The sequence below is a fragment of the Orycteropus afer genome, unplaced genomic scaffold (assembly GCF_000298275.1).
Source record: "Orycteropus afer afer isolate SDZICR_OR568_19922 unplaced genomic scaffold, OryAfe1.0 scaffold00512, whole genome shotgun sequence".
Classification (NCBI taxonomy): domain Eukaryota; kingdom Metazoa; phylum Chordata; class Mammalia; order Tubulidentata; family Orycteropodidae; genus Orycteropus; species Orycteropus afer.
The window spans coordinates 1,212,193-1,224,605 of NW_006922099.1; the positions used below are offsets into that span (position 1 = coordinate 1,212,193).

Genomic DNA, 12,413 nt, shown 5'->3' on the forward strand with positions numbered 1-12,413 from the left:
GTTTTCTTTCGTCTGTCTCTCAATCCGTTGAAGATAACTAAATATAATTCTTTTGAATTCCTTATCAGAGAGTTCCAATGCTGCTTCTTCCTCAGGGGTGTGTTCTGGGTCTGTATCCTGTTCCCTTGTTTCTACCACTTTATCCTGCTTCTTTGTGTGGACTGTGATGGTCTGTTGTCTCTGAGGCATTGTGGTATTGTATTAAGATATCTGTTAATTGTTTGTGGAGAGCAGCCAAGGGTGATTCAAGCTCTTCTTGGTAGTTTTTTATTGTTGGCCCGTTGGTGGAGAAGGAGGTACTGGCTCTTGCTCAGTAAGTGAAGTTGCAGGAGGTGTGGGTGTACTTGGATCTTATGGGAACTGTTGCTGTCTCCTGCTCAGTTAGATAAAAAATACAATTGAATAACCATCAAAAAACTAAAAGCACATGTACAAAAATACACCATGTAATCACACAGGAACAATAACCAAAAAAAAAGAAAGAGGGGAGAAAAGAAGAAGAAAACCTGAAATATCTGGGGATAGGGCACTAAGAGAAAAAAGGTAGAGAAGGAGAATAATGAAGAAAAAATGGGAAAATTGCAACAACAACAACAAAAAACCCAACCCAGAACATGGTTAACCCTGAGAAAAAGAAAAATGAAAAAAGGGGGAAAAAAAAACACCCACACATGCTAGGAAAAAGAAAGAGAAAAAGAAGAAAAAATTAAAATTAAAAAAAAAAAAAAATCAGCAGAGGACAGGACAGGACACCCAGGCTCCGTCTGAGCACACAGACTGGGATGGAGTTCCTGCGGGCCCACAAGGTGAGTGGAGTGGGAGGTAGCTGTATCTCTGTTCACCAAGTGGTTGTGGGGTATAAGAGTAACAAGAGGCGTGTCGCACCTTTTCAGTCATGCAGGTCTGGAGAGCTCTTGGGTTTACTGGAAAGCAGAACCTCTTCATAAGCCCCTGGAATCTGGTAGAGCACTGTCTCTTTAGGTTGTCTCTAGCTGTTGGTTACTTTTTTATTTATTTTGTCTTGTTTTTATGGTTTAATATTTTAAAAAGGTGAAGCTGGTGTATTTTATTATTGATTCAGGTATGTTGGGTTGCTCTGCTGTTTTCTTTGTGATGGTGGAATCACTGTGTCGAATGGGATGTGTGTTTCTGTTTGTCATAAAGAAGGTTTAGAGTTTGAAGAGGGAGGTTTTATGGTAATTGGCTGAATATGGTTTCTTCTATTGAATGAGTGATATTATTGGTGAAGAAGGCGTTACCAGAAGAAGGAAAGCTTGGTTTTGCTAGGGTCAGTTCCTAGGGTTTTGCGCAGGCAAATTGATGACATAGTTATTCACAAGACTGAAGCTCAATCTCAGGAAAGATTCCTGTTGTTAGGGAGTTGCCACTTTCCACCAGGCTCAGGCACACTCAAAGACCCAGCTTCTGAGGCCCCTCAGCACAAAAAGCCTATGCAAGGCAAATTCCTGGAACCACAATCAGCTGCAGCTTCCTCTCTCTCTCCCCATCCCATTTGCCCGTGGCGCTGGTGCAATCCCGCCAGACTGCTAATGACTCAGGAGTTTTTCTGTGATGCCACCCTCCTTCGGTGCCAAACATGTGCGCGATTTCAGCTGTGTTGTAGTCAGGGGAGTACCTGCTAGTAAACTGTGATCCCGATATCAGTGACAAAGATAAACACAATGTCTCCCAGGCTGACCCAAGCCCACTCAGTGACTCGCTGAAAGGGGAGCAAGCTCACCCTCCTGACGCAACAGTGAGCTCTCTGCTTGAGTTTCAGTGGTGCTGTGCACGCCCGTTTGAACTTAGGTGACCCAAATTACTGATAAAATCAGGTGCTGGAGGCAGATCCTTGGGGCTGTTTGCTGGGATGTTAGAGTGGTCACTGGTATGCTGATATAGGGTGTCTTCTTTCTTGGCTCATGGGGATCTCAGGTGGCTGCCCTCACCCGCCAGTCAGTGGCTGCCCCAGGTAAGTTTCCAATGGCCTCTCTTGGCTTCCTGTCCGTCCTCCGCCAGGTAGCTCTTTCTTAAATAATCTCCCTGTGCCTTTCCTCTAATTCTGCTCTTCTGTGTTTGGTGCACTCTGATTCAGTGAGCTGTTCAGAGCACCAAAATCCATAACTCCAACTGCTGTACCTAGTTTTTCAAGCACTTAGATTGCAGAGGGAAATAGCGTGGTGCTTACTGACAAGACTCCATTTTGAATCTTCTTCAGTGCAGCTTTGACTTCTTCCTTCAATACCATTGGGTCTTGATCATAGGCCACCTCCTGAAATGGATGAACATTGAACAATTCATTTTGGTACAGTGACTCTGTGTGTTCCTTCGATCTTCTTTTGATGCTTCCTGAATCATTTAATATTTTGCCCACAGAATCTTTTGACATTGCAACTCGAGGCTTATATTTTTTTCTCAGTTCTTTCAGCTTGAGAAATGCTGAGCATGTTCTTCCCTTTTGGTTTTCTAAATCCAGGTCTTTGCATATTTCCTTATAGTAATTGGCTTTATGTGCTCGAGCTGCTCTTTGAAATCTTCTGTTCAGCTTTTTTATCTTGTCATTTCTTCTATTCACTTTAGCTGCTCTCCACTCACGGGCAAGTTTCAGTCTGCTCTGACATCCATTTTGGTCTTTTCTTCCTTTCCTGTCTCTTTAATGACCTCTTGCTCTCTTTATGGATGATGATCTTGATGTCATCCCACAGTTCCTCTCGTTTTTGATCATAGGTGTTCAATGCATCAAATCTATTCCTTAAATAGTCTCTAAATTCAGGAGCGATATTATCAAGGTCATATTTTGAGTCTTATGGACTTGTTTTAATTGTTTTCAACTTCAACTTTGAACATGCATATGAGCAGTTGATGGTCTGTTTCACAATCAGCTCCTGTTTTGGATTAAAAGTTTTGGCCAAAGATACTGAACTTCTCCATTGCGTCTTGCCACAGATGTAGTCGGTCTGATTCCTGTGTATTCCATATGGGGAAGTCCATGTGTATAAATCATTGCTTATATTGTTGAAAAAAAAGTATTTGCAATAAATAAGTCATTGCTCTTACAAAACTCTATCATGTGCTTTCCAGTGTTATTTCTATCACCAAGGCCATATTTTCCAGCTAACGGTAACTCTTCTTTGTTTCCAGCTTTTGCATTCCAGTCACCAGTGATAATCAACACTTCTTGATTGCATGTTCTGTCAATTTCAGACTGCAGAACTTGGTTTGCTTTCAGCTAAGATCACCCAATGTTCCTTCCAACGAGTGGCTGGTGGGTTTGAATCACCAGACTCTGGTTAGCAGTTGAATGCCTTAGGCACTATGCCACCAGGGATCCTATAGGAAAGGAAGAGGAATGGAAACAGGAAACACAGGGTGGAAGTGGGATGAGTGATGTTACATTGTGGGAATTCCAATCAGTGGTGTGAAGTAAAATGTGTGAATTGTTAAAAGGAAAACTGATATTTTCTGTAACTCTTCACCCAAATTACCAAAAAAACATTAAAAAGAAAACAAAACTAAACTAAATAGCAAATAGCACAATGCAAGCTAGTTAAAATGAAGCTTTTAAGGAGAAGAAGAAGAAACAAAATTAATCATTGCCTAGTCTCAACAAAGGATCTCTGGTTAAGTGTTAGTGGTTAAGGCATTTGGCTGAAAAGCAAAAGATCTGTGGTTCAAACCCACCAGCCATTCTGCAGAAGTGGCTGTTTGCTTCCGTAAAGATTTACAGCCTTGGAAACCCAGTGGGCCACTATAAATCAGAATGACTCAATGGCAGTGAATTTGGTTGTGTGTGTGTGTGTGTGTGTTTGTTTTTGAGTTCCTACATGATTGAAGGAATCATTCTCCTCTTTCTGAGATTAGCCAATTTCAGGATACTAGGTGGTCTCTCTGGCTCCCAGTCATTTGAACAAACCCTCCAGTGTGGTCTTGAGGTTTTAAAATAATAAAGGTAAGGGAATTCCCAGGGTTATTACTCAGAAAGCAGTGGAAATTATCTGAAGTGAAATTCTGTGCACAAGATAAAACTTGGACTAATTTATGGTTAAGGAGCTGTGGTGGCATAGTGCCTAAGGCATTTGACTGCTAACCAGGTGCTAACAGATGTCTTTGTGACAAAGGGGAAGCTACTGGACTTTATGGTCACTATTTTATCTGTTTTGGGGTATATTTTCAACAGTCAGTGACCTTTCTGAATTTTGAAATTTGAAATTTTCAGATACAGTAACAGTGTCCATTTTGTCTTTATTGTATTGCTTATACCTCACTACCCACACTCCTCAATGAAAATTTGTTCAGTTTTCTAAGGTGAAATTTCTGTCTTAGATGTACAGTTTTGACAAATGGATATACATTATGTCCCGTACCCCATAATGATATATATATATGTACCCAGGAAGCTCCCTCCTGCCATTTTCTGTCTCATTCCCTTCTTTACCCCAGGCAGCCAGTCTGTCAGATCATCCCCTGAAATCAGTCTGGAATCATGCCTATGCATTCTTCTTGTTTGCTAGCTGCTTCTCTTCAGCCTGGTATCTCCAAGGTCAGGTCACAGCAGGTCGTTCCTCATTGCTGAGTGGTTCCATGCCAGGAACACACCACTCACTGTGTATCCATCACTGCAGTGGGCATCTGCATCATGCTCATTATTGGCTGTTGTGACTGATCTTGTCATTTATAATTAAGTCATTTGATGGATATATGTTTTGTTTTTTCTTTTAAATGAGTAGAGTGGGACTGCTGGGTTGTATGGTAGGAGTGGTGGTTCAGGGGTAGAATTCTCACCTTCCATACAGAGACCCAGGTTGAATTCCTGGTCAATGTACCTCATGCACAGCGCCACTCATTTTGCTATAATGCTGAATGGATTTCAGCTGAGCTTCAAGACTGAGTTAGACTGGGAAGAAAATGAAAACCCTATGGCTTGATCCACAGCCCATGATGAGGATGGCACACACCCAGGCATGAAGTTGCCATGAATTGAGGACTAACACAAGAACAGCTAACAACAACATTGTAGGAGTATGTTTAACTTTAGATAAGTAATTATGACTATCTTAGAAAATGTTGTATATATGTTTGGCCTGCACACCTCTTTCTGACTGTCTGCCCAGGTGAATTGTTCTGAGCGTGTGTGACCTCCATCTTGTGCATGGCTCATGCATTTATCAAACTTGCATAATTTAGAATGACTTTGCAATCATTTTATAATCTTCCCCTTCACCACCTTTTTCTTTTATAAAAGTGTTTTCGGTCAGGGCTTACCTGTAGAAATAATTGTGTGTTAATAATACTTGTATTTATGATTAAAGATTAGAAATTCCTATTGGGCTCAGAAGGAGCTCTGGTGGCATAGTGCCTAAGGCATATGACTGCTAACAGAAGCCTGGCAGTTCAAACCCACCAGCCACTCCTTGGAAGGAAGACTGAGCAATCTACTTCTGTAGAGATATCGCCTCAGAAACTCAAGGAGGGGTTGCTATGATTCAGAACCAACTAAATAGCAGTGAGTTTTGTTTGTTTGTTTTTTTAATTGGGATCAGAATTTTATATTGAGGATTTTGTTTTGTTTTGTTTTGTTTTGTTTTCTTAATGTCTGGGAAGAAGTCTTTATCATAGTGTGAAGTAAAACTTCTGTGGGAATGGTGGTTTGGTTGAGATGCTTCCTCAGGCCTGGGGCTCTCCTAGAGGGCTGAATGTGGTTTCAGGTGAGAGAATGTCCTTGCCTCCCAACCCTCTGATTTCTCCTGCCTCCACAGCCCCACTGGGCCTCTACTTTTCGAGGGATACCTACTGGGAGAAGCTATATGTGGACCAGCCAGCTGGCACACCCCTGCTTTATGTCTACACGCTTCAAGACTTGCCTGGCGAGGTGCCCAACTTCCAACTGGGCCAATACCTCTATGGTGCTTACCGCTCACGGCTCCATGAGAACAACTGGATCTGCATTCAGGAGGACAAGGGCCTCCTCTACCTGAACCAGAGCCTGGACCAGAACACTTGGGAGAAACTCAGCTCCCGAAGTGAGTGAGCAGCTCCTGTCTCACCTGCCTCCATCTCCCCATCCCACCCCATCCCCACTCCTGTCCCATCTCACCCTACCCTACTTCACCCTGCTCCACCTCCATCACATCCCACTGTTCCTACTCATCTTCACTTCTCTCTAGCCCTGTCTCACCCACACTCAAATCCAGGGGAATCAGCACAGCTTTTCCTCCACAAGTCTTGGCATGTGAGGGGCCAAGTGAGGTTGGCCTGCCAATATCCTGCTTGGTGAGGAAGCCACGATGAGTCTGGGAGTCACTGATGACTCTTGGCTCTCTGAGGCTTTTGGGATATTTGGAGAACTGTGTGTATGCCTTCAGGGCCCTCTGCATGACAAATCCAGGAGCCTTTTCCAATTGGTTTAAAAAATAATTGAGGGGTAAGAAGACTTAGGAAAACTCTAGGATTTCTATTAAGCAAATGACCATGAGTGTGCTGGGGAAGTAGCAGTTTCCACAAACAGCCTGTCTTCCTAGCCACAGCAGCATGCATTTGAGGCCTTGCAGGGGCTTGGCCAGGCTGAGGTGCTCGGGGGAAAGAGAAGGAGGAAGACTACAAAGGAGTCCACTTGGAGTCTAGGCCACGTGTCCAAGCCTGCCTCTTGGCACGACAGGGTGATAGTGTAACCAGTGTCTCCCACCTTCTGTGCCACTTCTCTACCTAATGGGACTATTGTGACCTCATGTGGCCCTCGCAGCAGTCCAAAGATGGGAGATAGGCAGCATGCTATAAACACAAGGGAGGTAATGTACCTTTCTAGGTAGAACGACTGCTCTTGGTGCCAGGTAAAGCAGTACCACAAGATGGGAGAAGTCTGTGGAAGGGCAAGTGTGGAGGTCACATCAGAGTTGGGTCTCAGCTCAGCAGTTACTTAGTCCCTGCTATCTTCACCCTGAGCTTCCTGTGTGGTACACACAGGATCTGGAATTCCCTGGAGTGGAGCCCCAAGTGAAGTTTGCTATAGAACAAAGTGCATGGGTCTGTGCTTAACAGGATCTCTTTTCCATGGTTGTGATTTGAGAGAGGCCTCTATATTCTTCAAGGTCCTATCAGGAAAGAAATCATACTTAACAGGGAGTGTTTATATAATGAATTATTAGTTAAAATTGGAGATTGAAGCAACAGAGTATGGGTAAACAAGAAGCAATGAGAACTCTAAAGAATGTAGAAGCAGCAGATGTGAGGAGCAACACTTCTACAAGGCTAGACAAGGACTCAAGGAAGAGCTCTCCAATGGAGATCGAGACCTCACTGGAGGGGAAGTTGCTGTGATGCAGCATTGATGGAATGTGCTGGAAATCTTCCCTTTCAGTACTGGGGAAATCTGTCCATGGGTCTGTGTCTCAGCAGAGCCTTCACAACAAAACCACTTGGGGAGGGGAGACAGCACCAAGTTTTGCAGGAGCAGGCCTTGGAGAAGCTGCCCACCTGTGGGAGTTGGGGGAAGTGCTCAAGTCACCCCTTGTGGGGGACAGTGATGTGATAGGGATGATAGAGTGGCATGAGGGGAGTTAGATACAGAGCTCATGGTGGCCTTTTGAAAGAACATCTGAGTGGAGTCTGAATGGCCAGAGAAGATGGACTGTGAGACACTGGTACTCATATAGAAGGAGCAAGATCTCTGGACCTTGAGGCCCCAGGTGCAGGAAGGGGGAGTGGGAGAGGGTGATGGGAAGCACTGGGCCATGGTGGTCAGTTCAGTAGAGCCCTTGGAACACCCTGACGACTGAGTTTTATAGCAACCCATAACAATGCCCCCCTCCTCCGTCCTGGTGCCCACAGGCTCTGATGACTTTTTCTCTGCAGATGGCGGGTTCCCCCTGCTCACCATCCATCTCCAGGTCTTCCTCTCACCAGCATCCATGCGTGAGGGCGAGTGCCAGTGGCCAGGCTGTGCCCGTGTGTACTTCTCCTTCATCAATGCCTCCTTCCCGGCCTGTAGGTCCCTGAAACCCAGGGATCTCTGCTTCCCAGAGACAGGCCTGTCTTTCCGCATCCGAGAGAACAGGCCTCCTGGCACCTTCCACCAGTTCCATCTGCTGCCTGTGCAGTTCTTCTGCCCCAATGTCAGTGTGGCCTACCGGCTCCTAGGAGGTGAGTGTAGCCCACTGGCCAGGCATTTATGTCCATTCCACCATCACACTGTCCATTTCCTTGATGTTCTAGAAAAATCTTTCACATGCCTGCCGTGGGCCAGGTTGTGTTCTAATGACTTAGGATGCAACCACAAACAAAGCAGGCAGATACTCTGCCTGCTGGAACCTTTGTTTCCACAGAGGATGAAGAGAACTCTTGTCTTGGGCACAGGAAAAGCAGAGAGCCTTAGGGGTCAGGGACAAAGGTAGCAATGGTAGAGACATATAGGGAGAGGGTGAACCATGAAGATTGTCAAGGCTGTCCCTCTGAGGGACATGAGAACTACGGAAGGGTTTTGGTTCCTGTATTGGGAATGATTTGGGTAGGCAGGTTTCAGGAAGAAGCAGGGGGCCATTTACAAGGCTACCAAGTGCCGGTAGCTCAAGCCCTGGGAGATGTTGAACACTAAGCACTGGTTCATGGAGATCTACCTTGGACCTCCTTGATAGTTCAGCACAGGCCTCTTATCCTGCTCTTCGAATAACACTAGTGGGGCCAAGGCCACCTGAGGGCCAGCATGCATTTGAGCTGACATGTTCCTGGTCAGATCCCAGACTCCTCCCCCCATGGAAGGCAGTTCACCCATCCCTGCCCCAGCTGCCCAGTCTTGGTCGTCAGATCCTGGTCTGCTTGGTCCCAGGTGAGCTCCTGCCCTTCCGCTGCACCCCAGATGGCCTGGAGGTGAGCACATGTTGGGCCCTAGACCAAAGTGGGTACATGAGGATGGGGGCAGGACCAATGGTAGGAACAGAGGAGCTGAGATGCAGGCAGGCTCTGGCACATTTTGAAGGGAGAGCCAGCTAGATTTCCTTACTCAAAAACAAACTCACTGCCGTTGAGCTGGGTCCGACTCATAGTGACCCCTCTTTGGGTTTCTGAGGCAGTATCACTACAGAAGTAGATTGCCCAACCTTCCTTCCAAGGAGTGGCTAGTGGGTTTGAACCACCAGCTTCTGGTTAGCAATCAGATGCCTCATGCCCTATGCCACCACATATGGGATGCTGAGGGAAAAAGGATATAAGCCTGGTTCTAGGGATTCTGCCTAAGCAGCTATAAGGAGGGAAGGTTGGAGGTAGACTGGAGTGGATCTGAGTAGAGGCAGAGAGAAAGTGACTTAGGGGCTGAGGCTCAAACAGGTCAGAGCAGTAGAACAGAGTCAAACTATGCTTTCCACCAAAGAAATTTGTAGAAATTCTAGATGGAGTCAGAAGAGCATTCACCCACATGCTTTTCACCTCTTCTCCTTTTTCATGGTTTAGAATCTTTGTGCTAGACCATTAGCACAGCATGTGGCTTTACATGCTGCCCTTTTCACTAAAATATACACATTTAAATTGTGCTTAATATGTGTTTTGTGTTCAGAAAGAGTAGAGGAAAGCATTATGTGGTAAGAATTTCCAGGTTTCTATATAATCCGTGACTCTGTGTGAAAAGCATGTTACCCCAGGGAGCAGAGTTTATGCAGTACCTCTGTAGGTGGCTGTCTCACTGGTGTGACCTCCAGTATCCAGTAGTACACCTTTCCTGGGCTTTCTCCTGAGGGTGGATTCTAGGCAGGGCTCTGGTAGAGAGTATATTGTGCTTGTTGGAAGATGACTATAGTCCCTGGATGTCAGCAAGCAGAGCAGGATGGGCACCTTGACTACCATTGCCCCATTGTATAGCAAGGAAACTAAGGCATGGATTGGCCACACTACAGGATGTAGTGGAGCCGAGTTGTTATGAATTTGCATTAGCCCTGTCTGATGGTGCACACATATCCACTGTTTTTGTTTTTCAAATGGGATTGTGGCATGTTATTTTTCACACTCTCTAAAGTGAGCACGTTTTGCTTCCATAATTTTAAAAATTCCCAACATTATTTTTTAAAAAACATCCAAGACCCATAACTGGATATCTGGGCCTTCAACCTGGCTTGTGCCAGAGCCACTCCCAAGCAGCATCACTCTAGGCCCCCAGAGTACAGGTGGCTCAGGCCCTGGGAGACATTGAACACTAAGCAGTGGTTCATAGAGATCCACCTTGGATATCTTTGATTGTTCAGCACAGGCCCCTTATCCTGCCCTTCCAATAACACTAGTGGGGCCAAGTAGGCAGGCACAGGGCCACTTGGGGGCCAGCATGCATGAGAGCTGACATGTTCCCCATCAGATCCCAGATCTCAGACCCCTCCCCCCAAGGAAGGCAGTTCGCCCATCTCTGCCCCAGCTGCCCAGTCTTGGTCATCAGATCCTGGTCTACTTGGTCCCAGGTGAGCTCCTGCCCTTCCAGTGCACCCCAGACAGCCTGGAGGTGAGCACACGTTGGGCCCTGGACCGAGAGCAGCGGGAGAAGTATGAACTGGTGGCTGCGTGCACAGTGCAGGATGGTGCCCGTGAGGAGGAAGTGATGGTGCCATTCCCTGTGACTGTGTATGATGAGGACGACTCGCCGCCCACCTTCCTTGGGGGACTCGACACCGCCAGCGCTGTGGTGGAGTTCAAGCGGAAGGAGGTGCCTGTCCGTCCTTGCATCTGTCTGCCTTTTCAGATGTCTTTGTCTCCATTTGTCCATTTATTCCTCTGTCTGTTCAGCTGTTCATCTAGCCATGTGTCTATCTGTCCAACTATCTGTCTATCTGTCCATTTGTCTATGACAGTTTACTCCCAGCTTCTAGGACAGAGGAAGAGGAGGGAGAGAAAGTGCAGTACAGCCCCTTGAGCATGTCTGTGGGTTCCTGAGTTCATACAGCCCAGCCCTGCTGCCTGAGGAGCACTCCCTTCCATCCTTGCAGTCCTTATAGGAGAGGGGCAGCTGAGGCTCACAGGAGAGAAGGCCAGGGATTGGAGCTAAACAGGGTAGTTCTACAGGGATCTCCAGATCTGATCCACACAACCCCCACCTCTCCCCAGCCTGAGTCCACAGAGTAGAGTGTGACTGCCACCTGCTGGGCATTGGGCTTCCTGCAGCCAGGCCTACAGTCAGCACAGTAGCAGGATGGGGTGACCAGGCCCCCCATGTTGTGTGAACTCTGCCTACTTCTCTGAGCACCCAGGGGCAGCTTTTGGCAGGTGAGGTAGGAAGTAATAAAGCATTCTAGGAATAAATGGGGAGGTCTCTTGAGTAGAGAGGTACTCTGAATCTTCCTGGAGACACCCTCTAGCCTGGCGTGGGGAGGGTATTGGAAGGACATATCTGATATTTACCTGGTCTTGGATCCTGCCACTGTGTGGTCTCAGGTTGACCCCTACCCACTTGGCTCAGCTTCCTCAGGGCAGAGTAGGGGTGCTATGTGAGATGTATGAGCAGAGCTCTATGGCATCTGCCCCACTGAGCCCTGTGGAAAGTCTGCAAGCACTCTTATCCTACCCTCTGTACAGGGAGGCCTCTTGGGATTTCACCCCAACTCAATCTGTCCCCACAGCCAGAACTCTGAGGACCACATGCTTGGGCCCCTGTGGGCTGTTCCAGAGTGCACACACACACCCTCACAAGATCTGAGGGGCAATGGGGGCCCATCTGTGGGCAAGGTGTGGGGATGCCAAGGAGTCCCTGTCTCCCAACCTGACATGACATCCTGCTCTCTGTAGGGCACTGTAGTGGCCACACTGCAGGTCTTCGATGCAGATGTGGTGCCAGCATCTGGGGAGCTCCTGAAGCGGTACACAAGTAAGCTGCTATCTGGGGATGCCTGGGCACGCCAGACCTTCCGTGTGGAGCACATGCCCAATGAGACCTTGGCACCAGGCAACAGCAGCTTCGTGCGGGCTACAGTGCATGAATACAGTAAGAGGGGCTATTCTTCTAGGCACACAGCTCCGTGCATTCACACCCACTTCTCTGCCCCAGCCCTTCCTGGGTCTGTGAGGTCTCATATGCTACTCTCTTTCCTCAGCTGCTCACATTAGACCCTGTGCTCATCACCCACACAGATCCATATGTCCTTGTTAGTACCTGTCTGTCACTCCCAAGGTGGCTTGAGGTGCCAGTGAATTGTTGACACTTATAAACCCAAACACACACATATACTACCAACAGATCCCTATTAATAGGAGCTGCTGCACAGTAGCCATCTCTCATGCCTTGAGTGGGGGATTCTGAGATGGTAATGCTCTAGCAAGTTAAACTCTATATGCCTACAGTGCACATGTGCTTGATGGGCAGCTTATATAAAATGGCCTTTCCTTACCTACCTAATACCCTAACTCTCCAACCCTACCTATATGTGCTTAGGACCACCTTCCAGATACTAACC

At 46.9% G+C, this 12,413-nt stretch overlaps 1 protein-coding gene across 1 annotated transcript in view; it reads left to right on the forward strand.

The window, feature by feature from the left end:
- Positions 1-782: 782 nt before the first annotated feature.
- Positions 783-12,413, forward strand: part of RET (ret proto-oncogene) — a 36,512-nt gene continuing 24,881 nt past the window's right edge. Inside the window, exons 1-6 of the mRNA XM_007955580.1 lie at positions 783-806; positions 1,936-1,972; positions 5,757-6,020; positions 7,849-8,136; positions 10,431-10,672; positions 11,749-11,944. Coding sequence (XP_007953771.1) covers positions 783-806; positions 1,936-1,972; positions 5,757-6,020; positions 7,849-8,136; positions 10,431-10,672; positions 11,749-11,944 — 1,051 coding nt within the window. The remainder of the gene's footprint in view (positions 807-1,935; positions 1,973-5,756; positions 6,021-7,848; positions 8,137-10,430; positions 10,673-11,748; positions 11,945-12,413) is intronic.